Genomic DNA, 21402 nt, shown 5'->3' with positions numbered 1-21402 from the left:
TGTCCAGAGTGTGCAGTGTTTGTCCTTCACAGAGGGGAGAGTGGGGTTGTTAACGGGGGCGGCCCTGTCACCGTTTGGTGGCCTGCCGGCTGTAGCAGGGCAGCCGCTTGTCCTTGGGCTCTTCCTGCCTCTGCCGCGGGAGGTTGCGGTGCTGCTCAGCGATGCCTCCTCCTCGGTCCAGGCTGCGAGTACCAGCCAGTAGTGAGCCGCCCTCCGCCTCTTACATGCCCCTGGGGCTGCCGGTAAGGAAAACCTGAGCAAGGCTGAGAGCCCGGGAGGCGGGATGCGGGGACCCGTCTGCGCGTGGTGTGATGCTCTCTCTGCTGCTGGTGTCAGCAAACTCCTGCTCACAGGTTCTGCTGCAGATTTGCCTGTTTTGTTAAAATGCTCTACTACTACTTGTGTTTTGAGGCCAGCTTGAACTGAGCAGAAAGTCCTCTTAACATTCAGCCTCAGGACATGGCTGATGGCCCCAAACTTTCCTGTATCTGATCTGAGCAGTTGCATGTATTTTATTATATCTAATTCATAACCTGGTCTATTATTGGAAGAGCTGGTTTTGAGGCTTGGGGAGTGTAGGGAGAAATCAGATTGCTGCCTTTAAATTAGGCAGCTGCTGCAGGGAGACAAATATTTTACAAAATAATGACCAAAATCAGGAGGAGAAAAATTGAGTTTGAGCTGAACTTTGGAGAGAGTTATTAAAAATTGATTTGTAAGTGCCACTGTGATTTTTGGTATCGTCTCTTCTTCCTTAGCTCTTACAGGTCCCATTTTTCATGCAGACTCGAGAGAGAAGCAGCTGCTCAGGAGCTGAGTCTCCCCGCCCAGGCTGCGGGTTGTCAGAGGAGGCACCATGCCTTGGGCACAGGGTCCTGGTGGGAGGGTGATGGTTTGGCTGCTCCTTGGGGGTGCCAGGAGCAGGTAGCACCCCTGGGTCTCATGTAGAGCAGCCAGACAGTAGGGTACACCTCCCACCTGCCTTGTTTGGTTTGCAAACCTCTTCATCCTCTTCCTCGCCATGGCTGTTACCTGCCGTGATCCCATCCGTGTGGCGTGGGGGCCGTACCTCTGTAGGATGGAGCTGCTCTCCACCTGAGCATGTCCTCGTGCCCACCTGGGTGCTTTTCTCTCCCTGCCTGAAGAATTCCACACTCTTCCCCTGCTCTGGGGTTCTGACAGGCTGTCGCATGGTGAGCATTGGCAGGAGAAGCTTCCTGTCCTGGGGAGAGCGATCTCCTAGACAGCCCTTGCGCAGGGGGTCAGCCCCCGTGTGCTCTGTCTGCCTCCCCACGCTTCACTCCTGGGCTGGAGCCGGTGTCCTTCCCCACTCCGGGCCCGGCACCCAGCGGGCAGAGGGAGATGCCGTTGCCCCTGCCAGCTGCCGCCGTGCGTGCTGGGGCTGGTGCGCGGCCAGCCGTCTGCGGTGAGATTTACAGCTGGCTCTGGGCACTCGCAAGCAGCTCTCCATCTCGGTGTCGGCGCTGGTGCTTCGTGGATATTTATTCTCATCTCCTGTTTTCTGGGCTCTGGTTTTTTTGTTTGGTACTTGTTGGGATGAGCAGGGTCGTACCAGATGGAAGTTTGTCCCCGTGGAGGTGATGGGGTTTTTTTGGCATATGAGCCATTGCAGTAACCTTAAAGGAAAGGGGTAAAGCCCAGCTTTGGGAGCTGCAGACGTCTAAAGGGGCCAGGATAAGATGGGCTTTTCCCCTGGTGGAAACTGATGAATGCCTTTGCTGATACTTTCAACGGGAGGGCAGGCAGAAAATTAAGTGATGAATGAAAGTCTGGACCAGGAGGCTGGAGAAGGGCTGTTACAAGGCCTGTGGGGCCTGGCCTCCTTTGGAGCTGCTGAGAGTCCTTCGTGCTGGTCAGAGCCCTAGTTCTCCCCACTGCAGCGCAGTGTGGGTAAGCTCAGGGGGACACTGGACAAACACAGGGGTGACTCCAAATAAATGGGACAGGCACCACCCTTGGGGAAGCATCGCTAGATGCTCTCCTCACTCCTGTTGTCTTTTAAAAGCATCTTTAGTCCACGCTTGGCAGGTTCTCTGGGGCGCAGACCTCAGCTCTGACCCAGAGTGGCTGTCACCTCTCAGGGTTGTGACTGACTGCGAAGGGAGATGCTGAGGACAGGGATCTCCCCAGCACTCTGCCCTGCAGCTGCCCACACATTATTCAGGACCAGCAGCTTGTGCACAGATGAGCCCCTGCCTCTGCTCCCCAGCAGCCAGCCCCCCTCATCTCAGCATGTCCCAGAGAGCCGGGACAATCATAGGCTCCATGCCACACTCCCCTCTCCCAGCTCGGTGGCTGCCGGAGTGCGGGATGGGCCATGCTCTGTGGCCTCTGCTCTCCCACGCTGTCCCTCCAGGGCTAATTGAATCATGTGGCTGGAAATTGAATCCAATTGAATAGATTAAATGAGCCGGGCTTGCCGCTCGCTGCAGCGCGGCTCAGAGGCTTGCCAGGCTGCTGCCGGAGGCTGGGAGCTCCCGGGAGTCCCGTGGGGGTGCAGAGGGGCTGAGGAGGCTGCAGGGAGACAGAAACCCGCTGGGCTGGGCTGGGCTGGTTCTTCAGCTCTGCTTTGACAGATGAACCTTCAACCGTTTCTCTGTGATGTGCAGCCTGGCTGGGTCCCAGGGCCCACAAGGTCACTCTGCTACAGGCATGCAGAGGTTGGGTTTTGCTCATTTCCTCTCTGAAACAATTAGTGACTAATTAGGTGGAGCCCCTCTGCTCTGGGGTTCAACCAGGGCCCTCCCAGTGGTGTACGGGGCTGAGGATGCTCTAATGACGAGTGGCTGTGGCAGCCGTGGCTGTGCCCTGCTCAGCAGCTCCAGGCCCGTTGCTGTCCCAGCCTACAGCAAATGATGCTCCAGCAGCACCAGTCTGTATCACCCCAGCCCCCACACCCTGCTTTCAGCCCCTCTGCTGTGGCCATTGCCAGAACAACGGGACGGGATGAGCAACAGCGAGCAGCGTGCCGAGACTGCAGTCGCAGCACAGGCATCCCCTCCTGTGGAGGTGAGCTCGAGCATGGGGCCCTGCCCTGGGAGAGCAGAAGGACGTGTGCCCGCAGCATGGACTTGCTCATGACAGAGGTGGACACCCATTTTCATAGCAGACTTGAGCTGCTGAAAGAGCCCCTGGTGTGGCATCCAGCGTGGTGTAAGTGGGAATTGTACCTGGTTCCTCTTTAAATAAAAGCTGAGCCCACAGGCACTGTGCTGAGCACACAAACAGGACATGCTCTATAACACTTGTGAGACTTGGGGCACCTTCTGAGTCTGGAAATGCTCCAGTCCACTCTCTTAAACAAGTGCTTTCCCACCCCGCCCCCCCCCCCCCCCCCCCCCCCCCCGGTTTTGCATCTGTTATACAGAAGCGGCAGAGAAACACTCAGGGTGGGCACAGAGCCCCCCCTGCAGCCTGCCCCGTGGTGGGGCTGTGCCAGGGAGTCCCTCTTTGCTGCAGGCATGGGCAGAAGCAGGTGACCAGCTTTCGAGGATGCGAAGTGTGATGCAAAGCCCTTTCTCCCTCCTGCACACCCAGATTTCTCCCACCTGCTGGTTTGCATTTGACAAAGGAGGTTCCCTTTCTCCTGCAGCTTCCCTGCTTGCAAGGCTCACCCAGCAGCTTGCGGGCATCTGTTCCTCCTCTAGCTTCACAGGATTTTCAGCAGCTGAAATTCCCTCCCCAGAGCTGAATCTCACAGTGGCTCCCACCCACCCGTGTGTCTCTGCGGGGTGGTTTTGCAGAGATGGGAGCTGTCCTGCCCTGCGTGTGTTCTGGGTCAGGACCTGCTGGGGCATCACCTCCCCAGGACCTGCTGGTCTGCTGTAGCTGCTCCCCACCAGGCCTGCAGAGACCAAGGGGCTTGTCGGAGTCTGGTGCCATCCAAATCTGTTTCCTCTGCGGATGTAGTAAATATTGTGGGTTATTCCTGAGTGAGGCCATTTACCCTGCCTGGAGCTCCCCCCCGCAGCCGCTTGCATGGCCACGAGCGCCCCTCCTCCAGGCTGGGGGGCTGCGTGGGCCTGGGAGGGGAATAGCCCCCAGTGCTGAGCTTCTCGGCTCCATATAAGGCTGCTGTTTGCTGGCATTTTTGCAAGGGCTGAAGTTGACCTAGGGAGCTCCTGTTTCTGCCCTCCGCTCCTGAACCAGCCCCTGGGTGCTGCGTCCCATGTCCCAGCCCGGGAGCCCACTCTGCCAGGGGATCAGAGCTGTCCCTCACCGCCAAGTGTAAATCTGAACCCAGAGGCACCACGCGACCGCAGCCAAAATAAGATTAATGGCATCTGCTGAGAGCACATCCTGAGGACTGCTATTGATGACCATAGTTTTAAAATACTGTTAACAGTGGATAAAGCACCATGATTTAGAGCACTTGGCAATTACATCTCTGTTTGAAATTTCCTAAAGATAGGATCAGACTCCCGAGTCCTGCTCTCTGCTTTACCGATAGAATTAATAAGAATGGAGATATGCAATTAGACAACGCGCAGGCTGGTAGGGCAGATCGATGCCTTGTGGTTACCTAATGAAGTGTTAAATTGTGTCTTTCCCTCTCTCTGTCCCCCTGTAACAGCCACAGTGGGCTGTTTGCAGAAGGCTGGCAGGGCTCGTGCCTGGGGGAGAGCTTCCCGCACCTTACTACCCCAACCTGCTGGGGTGCGGATCCCTGCGCTCCTGCCTCCTTTCCAGGCTCTTGCTTCTGTGGACGGGAGCAGTTCGGGATTGTCTTGGGCTTTGTGTCAAGCCTGAGGTTTTCAGCAGGATTCTGTGGGGGCACATGCACCAGCAGCAGCTGAGAGCAGCCCCAGAGCCCCTCCAGAGCTGGGGGTTGTCCCAGCAGGGAGCTAGAGGCATGGATGAGCCAAAGGGATCAGCCCCATATTGCAGGGTGGGTGTCCTGGAGAGGAACAGGGAGGGTTATGGGTGGGCTCAGCTCAGTCCAGCCTGGGTCTGGATGTGGCTGGTGGCAGCATGGCACAGCTCTGCCTGCAGCAGGGCTCTGCATCCAGTGCTCTGGGCAACACCGGAGCATCCCCAAACTTGTCACCTTCCTAACAAGCTGTGCTGGCCATATGCTGACCTGGGGACAAACAAGCCCCCTGGACAGGATAGTCCGTGCACCCCTCCCAGCCCCTCTCGCCCCAGCTCCGAGTTGCCGCTCCGCTGCCTGGGGAGCAGCGTTAATCCCCTGCAGATGTCCTTTATCGAAGCGCTGCCACCGCTGACAGCGTGACGGATGGGCCACTTAGAGAACGTGGCTTGTGCCCAGGCTGACGCGAACAGGTGATTTCCATCACGGCGAGGGCGGGTGGGTGGTCCCGGGGACACCCTGCCGCTGAGAGACACACAGCCCGGGGTGCACCTCAGGGTGCAGCACCCCTCGCACCCCCAGCTCACCTCCCTCCTTGCATCTCCTGCCTGCCCCCCCCCCCCCCGTTCTCAATCCCTGTCCCATTCTGCTGCTGGCTGTGCCAAGCTCTGGGGCTTGTTTATGGAGCCCTGTTTCCCCCGTGGCTCTCCCAGAGATGAACCGGGGGACCTGGGTGCTTCCACAGGACCCCTGCCCACCCCAGCCAGCTGGATATAGCCACCTGCCCATCCTCTACACTTCCCCAGCCCTGGGCATTGGGGTATGGCCTTCACAGTGAGCTGTGCTCCATTTGCTGTGGAGCCTGTGCCACTTCTTGGCCAGCTGGGGCATGGCCCTCCCTCCCAGTTATCCCTTGTAACTGGGATCTGGGCTCACAGGAGTCACGGGGGCTCTTTCCACAGTTAATCTGGCACCGTCTGCAGCAGCACAGACTACCAGCCCTACCTGCAGACTGCTCCTGCCCACCCTAGACCTGCTGATTGCTTTCACGGTGGCCAGCGGCAGCGGAGCTGCACAAGGCACGGGAGTGTTGATTAAAGCCTCGGACACCGCTTAGGTGATTTTCCTCAGCGAGGCCCAGCCTTTCTGCATCTGCCGCACGTCCTGGCGAGACGTGCTGCAAAGGATGCTCTCTGCACTCCGCTGTGACTTTGCCACCGTGCCCGTCCCTGGCCAGACATGTTTACCAGGATGTCTCTGCACCCAGTGCACCCGCAGCAGGGCCCCTGCCTAGATCCAGGCAAGTGGGCAGGGAGCAGGCTCATTCCTGCAGCAGAAAGGCAGCGGCAACCGGCAGTGGGCTGCCCCCACACTGGCATCCTGCAGACCCCCAGCTCCCAGTGCCCAAAGGAACATTTAGGGGAGGATGTTGCATTTTTCCCGAGCAGAGAAAGGCTCAAAGGCTGTGAATCCTGGCAGGATGCCCAGCCCTCGTGTCTGCTAAGGAAAGGAGCGGTGACCAGCCAGCAAGCAAGCTGTGTCCCCCATTTTCTACACCGCAGGGGGATGGGCTGTGTCAGTCTGGCCATGGGGCTGCCCCATCCTACCCCGTGGTAGCCACCAACTCGCCCAACTTTCCCCCCTCTCCCCAGCCTGGCAAGGCAGCTCTCACTTGCCTGCAGGAACAGGAGCACTTAGCTGAGATAAAAATAACCATGTTTGCCTCCCTATGGACCAGGGATGGCAGAAGGTGAAAACTTCCCCCGTGCAGCTCTGCTGGGCCTGCCATGTCCACAGTGGGATGGATCTGCAGGATGCTGGAGATGGGGTGGGTGAGCCTGGGCACCGCTCACACAGCCCTCCCGACCGAGGCTACCTCCCTGGGACCCCACTGGTCCCCAGCGGCTGCCAAGATGTGGCTGAGGATGTGATGAAGCGGATGGAGGAAGGAGGATGGGGAGGGCAAGGAGCAGCAGGACGGACAAGCCCAGTGGCACAGGGGGTCCCTGGGCTGGCCGGGCTCTGGCTAAGCAGAAGGGGCATCACCAGGGCTAGTTTCTCTCTAGCCGGCCGCGCACATGGCCTCCGCGATGGTGGCCGGGCCATGGGGAGGGCCGAGGCATGTGTTTAGTTCTCCGAGCATTTCTCCACTGCGTTTTCCTTGCTAAATGGCTCTTATTTTTAGATCCAGGCAGTTGCTAAGCATCGCTGCTTCGCTAAGGCGGCTTCTTTCATGGCTTGACACCAAAGCACGCTGACAACACGCTGCCTCGTGAGCCCGGCCCTCCCTCCTCGCTGCTCTGGATTCCCTTTCTGCCCCGCAGCTCCCGTGGGCCAGGAGGGACGGGCTGGGTGCAGGGACGGGGACAGGATGCTCTGCCACCTGCCTGGCTCCTGATCCCCTCTGTCTGTCTGCATATGAAGGGAGGAGAGGTGGGAAACACTGGGAGCTGGGCAGCCCCCCGAGATGTGTCCAGGATCCCTGTCGTGGTGCAAACAGGCAGCACACGGGCAGCGGTGTGACAAAAGCCCCTGGCTTTGCCCCTGTCGGGGACTCTCCAGCACAGTTCACATCCCCCAGGATGGCATCATGCACAGATGGCAGCAAATAACCGGGGGCGCCAGCGGGACCTCGGGCTCCCAGCGCCAGATGTACCGGTGGGGCTCTGAGCTCCTCTCTTGGCAGCACCGTGCCCCTGGAAGCCTTCCTCCGCCCAGGCTGTACTGCTGCTTCACCTTTTTCTCTGGGGCTGCAGGAGATGGGGGAAAAATCCTGCCAAATGCTCCAACCCTGCATGGGAAACCCAGGCACGGGGTGGGGGGCGGTGGGGGGGACTTGCTCCTGTGTCTGTCTGCAAGCAGGCAGTCCAGGGCCACGCTCCCCACGCCTCTGCTCTTTCTCTTGGCCACTGCACAACCCCTCTGCCTCTGACCGATTTCCCATCCAGATTCCCCAGGGGATGCAGCAGCCGCCCTGGACTGGGCAGGGCTGGGGTCCCCCTTTCCTCGGTACCTCCTGGGGGTCCCAATGCACAGCCCGGCGTGAGCACCGACACGCAGCGCTTAGGGGTCCCTCGCTCCCCCGCAGCGGGCTGCGCTCCTCCTGCCGCCCCGCGCCCTCGCCATCCCCATCCCCTTCTCCGTCCCGGCGCGGTCCCTGACCCCCGGGGCTCACCCAAACGGCCGGAGACCCCCACCGCGGTGCAGCCCGGAGCAGCTCCCTCCCTGCCTGCCTCTTCCCCGGAGCCCCTCCCGCCGCCCCCGGCCGTGCCTCAGTTTCCCCGCGGCGGCGGGGCCGGGCCGGCGGCTCCCGGGAGGAGGCGGGGAAGGACGGGAGGGAGGGAGGGAGGGGGCGGCCGTGCCCAGCCCCGGCGGCGGCGGCGGGGAACGGGGCGGCTGCGCGCTCCCGCTCGCCGTACCGAGCCGTACCGAGCCGAGCTCCCCGGTACCGCCGGCCCCTTCCTGCTGCCGCCGTGAGCGCCGCGGGCGGCGGGGCGGGGGGAGGCGGCGGCCGCGGGCCCCCCCTGCCCGGCGGCGGAGCCCGTACGCCCCGTCGCGGTTCCCCCCCGCCGCTCGGCGGGGCGGGAAGATGCGGAGCAAGGGGAGGAAGGAGAGCCTGTCCGATTCCCGCGACCTGGACGGCTCCTACGACCAGCTCACGGGTGAGTGCCGCCCGCCGCGGAAGGTGCAGCAGCCGCTCGGGACCACGGCGCGGGGGGGCGGCCCCGGGAACCCCGACCCATCCCCGGGCACCCCGCGTACCCCGGCCCGACCGCTTCCAGCCCCAGCTGAGCCCCGGCGCCCTGCCCGCCCCGCTTCGCCGCACGCTTTGCCCGGGGAAAGGAGGGGGGGGGCGCGACCACGGCGCTGGAGCAGGGGGACAGTCCCGGGCCCGAGGGATGCTCGGTGTGTGTGTGGGGGGGTTAGGGTCGGTCCCAGCCGGGCAGAGGTTGCCCCGAGGCAGGTTTGCAGGGAAAAGGCCCCCACCACGGGGTGGGATGCTTGGATTGCTTTTGCCGCCCCTCCAAGCTCACCCTCCCTCACCGCTGCTCCCAAGTCCCTCGGGAATCCAGGGTTTGGGACTGGGCTCTCTCCGCCATGCCTTGGACCCCCTATTGCACCCTGGGACAGCACCCCGGCAGCAGGTTCCCCCGGGAACGGAGAGGCTCACCTCACTCAGCAAACCCCAGCAGTGCCACAGAACCTGGTGACTTCTCCACTTGTCACTCCGTGTCCCCTAGAGCATCTCCAGAGATGCTCTGCCCCTGAGATGGGATGGCCGTGGGACAGGGAGGCTAAATATGACCCATCGGTGACCTTAATGCATCCCCCTCCATCCCTCACCCCAGCAGGGAATTGCTTGGCATCCCACATCCCACCACAACATCCGTCCATCCATCGCACCCCACTGTCCAGTAGCGAAGCAGCTGGGCTGGAGCTGGTGAGACCCCTCCTTCCCCACGTGCTCTCCACGGATCAGGCCAAATCCTGTCCCTTTCAGGGCCTCTGTCGCAGCAGCTGTGAAATGGGGCAGCAGTTCCTGGCTGCCTCCCGGGACCCACGACGGAGCCAAACCTGTCCGTAGCCGGTGGGGTTGGGTGCCCCCATGCTGCAGGCACTCGGGGGCTGTGCACAGGCAGCTCCCCTGAGTGCCGGTGATGCTTTTCTGCCACAGTCTCGGGTGGATTTCAGGCTTTGCTCTGGAGTTTTGTGGAGGTGGTGGTGGCAGGGCAGGACCCCTGCTCTGCTTTCCTGAGCGGCCCTGTGCTGCTTGCTGCCTGCCCAAACGTGCTGCAGAGAAGATATTTTTGAGCTGTGTAGGAACTTGGAACCCACACACAACTTTTGGTTTCTCCGGTAACTTTAAAATGTCCATATGGATTTAAATCAAACCGAGGTTAAAAATAAATTCCAGTCTCTGAGGCTGAGACCTTTTATGCCTGGGCTTACCTCCGAGCCAGCCGTGCAGCAGGAACCTGGGCGGAGGGGAGCCGTGCCGCCGTGCCAACCCCTGCCCGTGGGGATGGGGCTGCTGGGAAGCCTCCTGGGGAATAAGGCTGGAAACATCTGACCCATTTCCCAGTGTGGGAAACGGAGGCCCCAGGAGGGCACGTCACTCATTTGCCATCACTGTCAGGTCACTGACCTGCCAGAGCAGAGCCGGTGCTAACGCCAGCTACCTGGGGAGGGAGCTGGTCCCGATGGCACCGATGTCCCCCGTGTTGGCTGAATGCGCCGATGCCGTCCCTCCCTGTGGAGGGAAAGTTGTTTTTCTCCTCGAAATACTGTGGAAGTGATGCAGGCAGGAGGAGAGGGGATGCAGTCTTAGCTCTAGGGAGCTGTCATAGCTCAAGCCCCTGCATGTTAACCTGGCCTGGGCTCTTTCAATTACTTGAGGATGCACTGAAGAGCCAGGACCCCTGTGGGGCAGCAGCAAAGCCCTGGGTTGGAGCTGGCAATGCCAGTGGGAGCTTAGTCTCTCCCTGCAGATGGGAGGGTCCCTGCTGGCAGGCAGTGTTTGGTAGCTCAGCCCTGTTTGGGACAAGCATGGGCAGTTTGGGGTGTTCCTGCAGCCTTGGGACCTCCATCCATCAGGATCTGGGGGACGTCTGCCATGCAAGAGCTGTTAACTGAGAGATGATTTGATGTCAGGCGATGCGACAGCATCGTGGCAGCTCCAGTGATTGCTGGTGTGCACGGGGACAGCAGCCAGTTCTGCCGTCTCCCCATCACTCCCCAAAAACAATAGTGGGGGCGATGAAACCCCCCATCTATGCATGCCCAGGGAAGGATTAGCAACACCCCCTTCGAAAAAAAGGAGAGAGGCTAAGGTGAAGTGGGACCCCCAGCCATGTGTAGGGTAGAAACACCCCACACCTTCCCCGGTAGCATCTTAATTTTTGAATTTAAAGAGCTGCTGAAAACAGGGGTGCAGTGACAGCCCCCCCCTCCCTGCGGCATCTCCAGTGGTGCCAAGCCATCCCAGTCCCCGGCCACAGCAGCCGTGGGCTGTGCGGGCACGTGGATGTGTGTGTGAGAGGCGAGAGCGCCCGAGTGAATGAAAGCTGCCTGCGTGTGAGCGGCGGCGAGAGCAGGCACCAGCTCCGTGTGCCGGGGGAACACGGGCCGGCTGCGCTGGGGCGAGCTGGGCTGGACTCTGCCTGTGCCTGGCCCCAGTGCAGTGGCGTGGGGCAAGGGCAGACACTGGCTGCTGAGCCTGGAGCTGGGCACCTGCCTGGGTGTTAGGAGAGAATTGTTTAGGTTATGCCGCTAGGAAATTAAACCTGTCCATTTCTGGGGTATTTAGATGACGCTAGCGAGAAGTAAAAGCCATCCATAAATTACATTATTCCTCCATCCCTCTAATGACATGAGCGAGTAGTGTGCAGGCAGAGCCTAGAGCCAGTGTCTCGGGACTGCTCTGGACATGGCCCTCCGAGCGGCAGAAATGGACGCCTGGTGCCGCTTTGCCCTGAGGAGCGCAGGTACCGTGTCCCCAGCCCCGAATCCCGGCAGTGCGACAGGCGAGGAGGGCTCGGAGATGGCTTTCCCTCCTGCCCCAGACCCAGTTTCAGAGCAGGGGTGGGTGGCCTGAGGCCCAAACTTGCCCCGTGGGACAAGCCCATCCTGGCTGTGTTGTGTCCTGCAAGCGGGACGGCACGCACCAGCACAGGGTCAACCCCCAGGCTGTTTGGGGTGGGTCAAACCCCCTTGCTGCGTCTTGGAAGGATGAGGGATTCACTCTTGGTCCCTCAAAAGGGGTTAGGAGGTTCACTGTTCACCCCAGCTTTTTCATCCCTGCTTTCTCCCTCCTGTTGTCATGTTGCGGGGTCTCGAGCAACTGCTTTGCTCCACCCCAAAGGCAGCTGCAGCGTTCACAGTGGGTGAGCAATTGCTATAGAGACCATCTGCAGAGCTTTGGGATCCTCCTGCCTCCTGAGGCACGGCTGATGGATGGGGACTCCCTAACTCTTAGCACTTCAAGCAGCCCACCCGGTGAGATGAAAACCGTAGGTACCAGCATAGTGGCAGCGCAGCATCTGGCTGAGCTCTTCTCCCTGTCTGGAGTGGGGGTGTTTCAGAGGCGTCTTTCACAGTGGCAGTAAGAAAGGAGAGATGGGGCCGAGCTGTCCCCTGCAAACACACTGAGGGGAGGACGGGTCAGCGGGGCTGTCAGGAGGATGGTGGGAGCCAGGCTCCGGTCCCTGCCGTGGGGTAAAGACGAAGAGCCATGCCCCAGCGATGCATCTGCTGCAGGCGGGTACCAGCTGATGGGCAGATCTAGGGCTGCGCCAGGGGCTTGTTCTGCTGCCGGCAAACCCAGCAGCTCCATCGTGGCTGCTCGCAGCCTGCGATCAGGCAGGCAGGAGGAAAATCTCTGTGAGCCTGCAGTAGTGTAGGACTTCCACCTGTAAGGGGGATAATTTATTTCCCAGAGTGTAGAGGGGGTGTCAGTGCTAGTGTCCCAAATAATAGTGTGTGCAGGAGGAAGAGCTGGGATCTGTAGCTGGAGGATGGAGTGATGAGGCTGATGGGGTGGGAGCAAGGGCAGGAGGCAGGCAGGGGCTGGCTGGGCACCTGGCTGTGAGTGTGTGTGGCAGGTTGTGTGGCAGGTTGTGTGCCACGGCAGCCTGCTGAGGTGATCCTGGGGAGGGGTACTGGAATGGGGACTGTGCCTGAGACCATGGCAGCACCTCACCACACCCAGAACAAAGGTCATTCTCTTGCCTGGTTCCTTCCTCAAGCAGCACAGGGTGCATGGCCACCTTGCTCTGCCCTGCGCACGCAGGTCTGGCAGGGACAGCTGCCTGCGTCCCTGTGGCCAGCAGCACACCTAGTTCATCCTCTCCTCCTAGAAGCAGCCCCCAGGAGGGCTGACACACTCCAATGTCTTTCCCCCAAGAGGTCTTGGCCCATGGGAACCGAGCGTGCTGCCTGTCCCCCTGCTCCCCCGCTAACCTGCCTCCTCCACGCTGCTGCTCCACACCACCACCTCCTCAGCTTGCCTCTTCTGCTCCTGCTGCCTGCGGCCCGGCGGTGAGCCTGGGCTGGAAGCCGGGCTGATCCTCGAGCCAGGTCCCCAACCTCCCCAGGAGGCCCCCAGTCAGAGTGGGGTACAGTGGGGAAAGGGCTCCCAGTCATGCGGTGGGGTAGGGGGCTCCCATGGGGTCCCCTCTGTGCCAAAGCGCCCTGCCCTCAATGGATGCTGCACCTTCCCAGGGTGATGGGAGCATTGCCTGACTCTGCCTCGTCTCTGTCTGCTGTCTCCCTCTCTCTGGCATCTGTACCCCTCTGCCTCTTCCCTCTTTGCTGTCCTGGCTTCTCTGCATCCCTTTGATGCGACAAATCCCCTCTCGGGGGGTGTTGTGGCCTCTCCTGAACAGAGGCTGAGATCCTGCCTGTGGGGAGGTGGGATGGAGCTCTGAGCCCACAGATCTGGGACAGAGCCACACACAGGGCAGGGAGAACAGGGATGATGCTACTGGGTCCTGCTGCCCACAGGCGGGCTGGATTTTGCAGGGAGCTGAGATTTTGGCAGCCGCTGCTGCATCCCGACAAGCAGAGGCAGGTCGGAGCCCGTGGGGAACTGGTGGCACAGGATTAATTGACAGGAAGTTCGTGGGTTTGGTCGGGGCGGTTAAACAGCTGATTTCTGCAGATGCCGATGTATAATTCATGGGCTGTCACAACTTCGGTCAAGGTGTACAGCTCCTGCTGCACAGGGCTGGCAGTGCAGGGGCAGGGAGGGGTTGGCACTTTTGCCACCTCTGTGTCCAGGCATGGAGAGGAGCTTTTCCCAGCAACTGGCTGTGTTGCAACTGAAGAAGGTGTCTGGACTTGGTGGTGCTGTTGCTTTCCTGCTGTGTGCTGTGCTGGGACCAGTTGCCCCCCGAGCTTTGGGAGCTGCGACAGGAGGAGGTTTGAGAGGGTGAGCAGAGCTGGTCCCTGGAGCAGGCTCTGGTTTCCCCAGGACCATAGCAGGTCCGTATGTCCTGGCTGGAGCTAAGCCTTATGCCCTTACCTTGCAGCTGGGGCATCAAGGCGTTGCACCAGCCCCAAAAGACAGGAGAGGCCCCCCATTAGTGGCACTGCTCACCCCCTCCCTTGCTGGCACTGCTCATTAGTGGTGTTTTCATTAGGGGAAGTGGTTTGGTTTTGTTTAAGCCAAATTGCTGTGCTTGGGAGATGATAAATCCATCTGCTGGCAAATCGCTCTCCTGACGCCAGGATGGATCCCAGCCCTCGGCTTTAATCGTGCTGCAGATGAATGAGCCTCTAGTGAAATGAATCTCCCTGCCATGCCCCACCGGGGAGCAAGGGGGGGCTGAGCTGGGCGGGCTGCCTCCCTGATGCCACGGTGAGGGGCTCTGGCTTCGGGTGGGGGATCAAAATCCTCTGCTAAGGGGTTGCAGAGCCCTGGGGATGGTTATTGCCGAGCTAGTGAACTGCTGAGGACGGGGCAAGTGCCTTCCCTGGGAGCAAAGCATGAGAGGAGCCCCTTCCACGGGGCAGGGGCTGAGGGTGCGTGCAGGGATCCTGTTCAACCCACCGTCTGTGCCAGGGTGCTCCGCCAGCAGCCGGGGCTGGGTGGGTGCTGTGCCATGGGGGTGAGCAGCAGGACAGTGCATGGGACAGGGCTGGGGACACGATGCAGGGGTTGGAGTGGCCCTGCTCTCAGGGATACCCTACTGAGTGGCTTTGCAAAGGGGATGTGGCAGCAGGGCTCTGCTGGGCAGGAGGCTCTTATCGGGGTCCTCCTGTCCCCAGGGTGCTGTGGCTCTGGCTGCTTCTGGCTTTTAAGTAAATTTGCCTTCCGCTTCAAATGAAAAACGGGTGGTGCAGCCCCCTCGGAGCGATGTGAGTAATTAGCTTGTTTGGAAATGGAGCCCTGCGGGAGGGGAGCTGGGGGCAGGATGGCTGCCACGTTCAACAGGAGCTGATGGCGATGGGGGGCATGGGGGGCTGTCACCTTCGCTGCCTCTGAATTTGGGTCTTCTTGACTGTTTCCTCTCTGGTCCAGACAGAAAGAGTCACCTACAGACACTCGTGGGCAGGGGTGCAGTACACGTGCACATGTGTGCCCACGCTCTCGGGGCATTATGCCTCCCCTGCCTGTGCCTGACGGCAGCCCTCAGGCCCCCACAATGTCTGGCTCTAGGTGACTCCAACCCTGTTTTGGCAGGAGCCACCCTGCTTTTGAACCCTTTAGGTCGGGGATCCCTCCTGCTCAGGCAGCCAGTACCCCTCCCAGCCCCGGAGTGCTGTTAGCATCGCTGCCGGGGGCTCTGCGGTGCAGCAAGAGGGTTGGTGTCCCATCCGTGCTGCTCCTGCTTATCCCACCTGGGGACATGGGGGACCCGGGGATGTCGAGGTCCGGGGGACACACAAGCAGGTGCCCCAGCTCTGAACACAGCTGCTGCAGTGCCCATCCAGTTCCTGCACCGGCTCCATCCACAGTGAGTGTTCTGGGGGCTGTGCCCTGTGTGAGACGAGGGCACTGCATGTCCCCATGCGCAGACGAGCCCAGTCCACTCTCTGCTTAGAGAGCCCCGGGCTGTACCTGGGACAAGCTGGTGGCTTTGTCCTGGATGGGAGAGTGGTGTGGGGTCTGGCTGACCCACGGAGAGGTCCGATGAGGGCCATGCTGCAGCAGCAGTGCTGCCTGCTAGCAGGCAGGGGATGCTCGGAGCCCCCAGGGCCAGTGCCAGGCTGGCAGCAGAGATGGATGGCTTCACCTGTGGCCCCTATCCCGAGAGTAGGTCAGACACAGTGATGGAGTGGCTAACTCTGCAGGTGGGCTGCTGGCACAAATCCACTGCCCCAGCTCTGCTGTGCAGAGACAGAGGGACTGACTGGGCAGGATGGGACCCCCCTGGGCTCCCCTGCTGTCCCCATGAACCACCTCCTGTGGCAGTGACATTCCTGCTGGGAAGGGGCTCAACAGCCTGAAGCAGAGGGAGATTTCTTGGCAAGATGCTACCATGAGAGACAGGCAGGACTCTGTCCCTGAGCCTCCATGGGGCAGAAAGGGAAACCCTGCTCCTGGCTACAGGCATTGACGCCAGCAGCAGGTCTGAGATGCACCAGCTCCCTCACCTGCCCTCTTCCCATCACCAAAGCCATGCATTTGGACACCAAAAAAGCACTTTTTAGGGATGGAGCATTGTCGACACTCTGACCGGGATCTGAGTGACAGGGAAGAGGGTTCCCAGGGTGTCTCCCTTGGCCCTGCTTTCTCCCTGGCTGGCTGGGGAGGGTGCAGCCCTGCGGCATGCAGGGAGACACTGGCAAACTCGTGCATCCATGGGTCACCCTCAGACCCAGCAGGAGCTGGGGAAGAGCGGGCCGGCTGCTCTCACCCAGTTACTGCGGCCCATCCAGCCGCGGCGGGGTGAAATGAGAGCCGGCCTGCTCACTAACAGGATTAGACAGGCGAGCCGCTGCTCCTGGCCTGTTTGGTTAATCGCTTCTTCCTAGATTGAATTTTTTAAAATTGCATTGCTTACAGAAAGCCCCTGAATGGGTTTAAAGGCAATAATCCACCCGGCACTCTGTCACTGCAAGGGTCCCCCCGAGGCTACTTGGCAGTGGGTTGTTGAAGTCCCTGGTGTGTCTCCGCGTGTCTCTGGTGTCCCCAGGAGGTGGCTGGCTGGTGGCTGGGCTGGCCAGCCCTTGACAGCTCTTGATTTACTCCAGAAAGAAATATGTATGAATTTTTAATGATGTGATTTAGTGAAGCCTCCTGGCGGTGAAGGATAAGGGACAGGGTTAGAGGCCAAGCTCTATGCTGCAGCCTGTGTGAGGGGTCCCCTGTGCCCCCGACTGCTGCCCCAAGGGCCATGGCAGACAGCTGCCCACCCTGCCCATCCTGCTGTGCTCCTAGGGGCACGCTGGAGCTGGGGGTGTCCGGTGGTAGGGCACAGTACCCCCAGTTCTGGTTGCACCTGCATGGGGTCTTGGCTCCCTGTCTGACCCCAGAGCAGGGAGGGATGGCCTCTGGTGCCAGGTTTTGGGGTCACAGCTCTGGTTGGCAAATGGGTGTAGTGTGTGGGCCGTGCAGCGAGGGATGCTGTAATATGCTATGGTAGCAGCTGATCCTGGCATCCCTTGGGGACATCTCAGCGCTCTCCTGGGTGGTAGGATTTGCCCTTAAGTACCTCTTTCTTTCCCCCAACTCTCCTTCCAGAAGTCGCATCTTCCAAGCCCAGCCCCTGCCCCGTGCTGCTTGTGCTGACCCAAACAAATATCTCCCAGCGCCCTCCCTCCCCACTCACCTCCCCTCTGCCGTGCGAAGTGAGTCACTCCCAGGCACCGGGAATCATTCATGTCATTTCCCCCCTTGCCGCAAAGTCATTAATGCGAGTGGAATAATTTGTTGTGTAACGGAGAGGATCAGCGGGAGCGCTGCTCTGGCGGGTGACGCCTGGCCCTGGCTCCCCGCTGCCCCAGGAGAGGGCAGCTTGGTAGGATCGCCAGCTGGGAGCATCCCAGGTCTTGCTGGGGTTGTGGTCCCGCGGCCGCACCGTGCAGGCAGTGATGGTGTCAGCTCCCTGAGGTGTTTTCCCAAAAAGCATCAAGTCTCACCCAGACCCCAGCTGGGTGGGATGGACCTGTTTGTCGTGGCCTTGGCATCTGCTTACCCTCACACAGCTCCTCCAAAAGGGGCTCGTCCCAGCTGCTGCACCGTGACACGGGCAAGAAATGTCCCCTGCACTGATCAGGGTGTGTGTTGCGGCACCCTGCATCCCTGCCATGTCCCTTGTTCCCACCACGTGCTGCTCCAGCCCCTCTGAGCTCCCCAAGCCGTGGGGTCACAAGCGCTTCCCACCAGCAGCCAAATCCCTCCCAGCTTCTTGCTTTGGAGCTGGGGACCCCAAAGCACCCCGGGGTGGGGGGTGCAGGCTGTGTGGGACCCTGCATGGCTCGGAGCCCTGCAGCTCTGAAGGGCAGCTCTGGAACTGCTGGCAGTCAGGTCCCTGCCGGCTCTTGCTGCTGGCGATAGCAAACCCATGCATGCACAGCAAATCCAAGCACCCCGGGCCTCCCTCCCGGGGACCTCACAGCCTCCCAAGCACGGGGGCTGGCTGGAGGGGGGACTCTCTGCCCTTGCCCACCCCAGCTCAGGACTGTGGGTGCTAGGAGCCTTTGCTCGAGTGATGCTTGCTGTGGTTGTGGCAGATCCAGTCTCTCCCCTGCACAGCGAAGGGGGGAGAAGGGCAGGGAAGAATGCTTCAGGTGTTAAAACGTATCATGGAGGCTTCCCCCCTGCTCAGGGTTAACTTCCTTCTATCCCATGCTCGGCCAGGCATTAATTTAAAGATGCTGCAATGGGAGAGGGGCAGCCTAAGAGGATTAGGCTGAGAGCAGGAGGATTTAGGAAAGGGAAGGGATGTGGCTGGGGCTGGGGGCTGCGCAGGGGACAGTGGAATCCAGTGGTGTAGGAGGGAGAAGGTGGCTGTGCACCACTCAGGATCGAGCCACCCCAGTGAGTCCCAGCTGGGACTGTGGTGGTACCCAGTGGCTCTCACCAACCCCTGAAAAGGGACATAGGGTTGAAGCTCTGCCCATCCCCAGGGAGAGCACTGCTGCTGGGTGGCTGGGCAGGGAGGGGACCGTGGGCTGCTTGCTCACAGCGTGGCTGTGCCCCGTGTCCCACCCCTGTCCCTTGCTGTGCGTGGGGAACGGGCCAGAAGTTTCAAACCCAAACCTGGAGGAACCCAGCAGATGGGCATCATGCCTAGCTCCATGGGGGGCAGGCAGAGGCCCTCTGGGGTGCCACGTCCCAGCAGTGACTTTGTCCCCTCATCCCAGCTGGGCAGCAAGCCCCTCGGTGCAGAGGGCTGCCCCGAAGCAGCGCGGGGAGTGGGCAGACAGTGTTTAATATTTCAAAGTGACTCACGGAAAACCTGCTGCTCCCTGGGGCTGGTCCAGACCCAGCATCCCTGGGAAGGGACTGAGATTGGGGCCACCCCAGCCCGGTGTGAGCTGGAGCAGGAGGCTTTTTTGGGATCACATCCATCAGGGCAAAGGAGCCTTTCCCTGCTTCTGTTGCCCCCCGACCCGAGGGTCCTGCCTCTGCCCTGAGCCACAGCTCTGGGGCAGGGATGTGGGTCCCAAGGTGCCACGGCGGCTCCCCAGCCCCCCACCACCCCACGCACCCCATGCCTCCCTCGGCGCTGTTTGTTTTCTCAGCCCTCCCTGATGTAATTACAACCCGCTGTCACTCTCCGGATAATACGTCTTTCCTTTTATCACTGCTTAATTAAATAACTGTGGGGAAGTGAGGGGCTGGTAACCCCTTGTTTGCCAGCACAACCAACCCGGTGGTGCTGGGGAGGTCTTTCGAGGCTGGCAGAAGAGATGGATGGGGATGGCTGTGCCCTGCCTCCAGGGACACAGTTGAACACGGGGTACCTGCGTGCCCCTGAGAGGGGTGAAGGGCTGATGTTGTCGTTCATGGGCAGAGCATCTCTGGCACAGACGTTTCCAGGCCATCCCTGAGGAGGTGCCCTGGATGTGACTGCTGTCTCCCTATCTGTAATTCTCCCCTCGGCTCGGAGCTGTGCCCACTGCCATGCTGGGTGCCCGCTGCCAGGCCAGCCACCTCTGCCCACAATTAGTTGGTGCTAATGAGTGTCCCTGGCAGCTGCTGCTGGGTCAGTGAGCTCCAGCTGAGTATCTGCCAGGCGTTCCCCCTGCGGGACCGGACACGTGGGTCCCGCTTCCCACTCGGTGGAGCATCCTCGGTTGTGCTTTTGGTCCTCAATGCAGACGTGGCCCCCTCTGCTCTCTCTCCATCCCTTCCCTCACCCCTCTGCTGTGTTTCCACCTTTGTGCCTTCCCCAGGAGACTGGTCCAAGTTTGGGCACTGGCAGTGGTGCACTTCCAGGTGTTGCCCCCATGTCTTGCTCCCCTGGGTGTCCCTTTCTCCCCGTCCCAGCTCCCCCGCAAGGTGCTGTAGGGAATGGTGTCTGTTACGGCATCCTCAGGAGCAGGATGTGGCCCTGTTTAAAAACACATGTACGGAGTGGTGGAAGTGCTCCCCTGGGCACTGCCTGTCTTGCTGTGATGGATTGGGGAAAGGTCTGATCTGACGGGATTTCCATCTACCTGAGACAAAGCACTGCACTGAGCTGCGGCAGGGCAGCCCAGCCCAGGCGGGGATTGATGAACATCCCCAAAACTGTGGCCAAGCCCCGAGGTATGTGTTTGCCTGAAGCGTGGAACTGAGTCTCTTTGCAGATGCGATCCCTTCCCTCGCAGTGCCCAGTCCCCATGCACCAAGCGCCCGCCTTTGGTTGTGCAAGGGGTGTCACAAGCTGCGCTTAGTGTTGGTCCGTGGAGGGTGGGGGCAGCTCTTTGCACTGGTGATGAGAAGTACAATGCATGTGGCTGGGGTAAGACTGGAAAACGTCCCCCATTTGGGGACTGGCCTCCCACAGCTGTGGGCAGCCCTGGGTGTCAGAGACCTGGCTTGGAAATGATCTATCTGGGGATGGAGAGGGTTTTGGGGGCACTCTGGGTCTTCGTGGCAGGATGCTTTGGGGAGAGGAGCTCCCTGCCTGCATAGGGGTTGCATACAGGCAGGGGAGCGTGGGGTGACCTGCAGGCTGGGGGTGCCTCTCCTGCTGGTGTGCTGCCTGTCTTCGCTGCCTGTCCTCCTGCTTACCCTGGATTTGCAGCTCGAGAACCGCTTTGCACAGATCAAAGCCTGAGTGCATCTCTCATCTCGGCTTACCTGGGTCCCGCCTGCCCGCCAGCCGAGAGCGTGGCGGGCGGCGGGGGGGGGGATTTGGAGGTAATCCTTGCAGACGGGATGCTGCTGGCTAATTATAGTGGAGCCTCTCACTTCGTGGGAACCACAGCGAATTGTCCCTCGAGCCCAGGTAGCGATGGTACAAATCTGCTGATAATTAGACTTGGAAGTCCTCTCGTGAGCTGAAGTGCAGGATGTGTATTTGATTATTAACATATTTATTTCTGAGCCTCTCAGCAGGTCTTGCACTGGGAAGCTGTATTCTCCCCCCATGTAATTGCCAGGCATATTTATTCCTATCAAGAGTGCTTGGGGGCTCAAGGGGAAGGGCAATTGTTCAGCTCTGTGTGCTCATTTTTGGGGGTGTCTCACCAAGATGTATATGGGAAAGACATCTTGCTGATGCTGGAAAGGTCCCAGGTGGGAGCACGGCCCCCAGGCTCTGCTCTGTGCCTCCCACAGGCCTCTCTTGCTGGGTGGGATGCTCTGGACCCTTGTGTCCAGGTGGGAACCCAGGAATGTCTTTTCCCACCTGCTCCTGGGCCTGTTGGTTCCGGGCACTGGGTAAACAGCAGGAGGGGCGTGGATGACCCAGCGGTGTGGAGCTAATGCTGAGCACCGCAGCCCAACACAAAGCCGCCTACCACAGCACCCCCGGGGAGAGCATCCCTCCCTCCGGCGGAGGCAGACAAACTGCGATGGAAACACTGCCTCTGAAACAACCGAAAATAGCTTTCCTGTCCCCAAAATGTCAGTTTAAAAAGGCAGCCTCTGGGGGCCCCCTCAGGCTGGCAGTGGGCTGAGTGGGTGCCCT

General features: G+C 60.5%; 1 protein-coding gene across 2 annotated transcripts in view; it reads left to right on the top strand.

The window, feature by feature from the left end:
• Positions 1–8420: 8420 nt before the first annotated feature.
• The window catches only part of KCNIP2 (potassium voltage-gated channel interacting protein 2), a 45054-nt gene continuing 32072 nt past the window's right edge, over positions 8421–21402 (top strand). For both annotated transcript variants that reach the window (XM_086467528.1, XM_086467527.1), the window contains exon 1: positions 8421–8493. In XM_086467528.1, the coding sequence (XP_086323654.1) occupies positions 8421–8493 (73 nt within the window). The remainder of the gene's footprint in view (positions 8494–21402) is intronic.

This window comes from Leptosomus discolor, chromosome 6 (assembly GCF_034619465.1).
Source record: "Leptosomus discolor isolate bLepDis1 chromosome 6, bLepDis1.hap2, whole genome shotgun sequence".
In the NCBI taxonomy this organism is placed as follows: Eukaryota; Metazoa; Chordata; class Aves; order Leptosomiformes; family Leptosomidae; genus Leptosomus; species Leptosomus discolor.
This window is presented reverse-complemented; position numbering and strand designations above follow the sequence as displayed.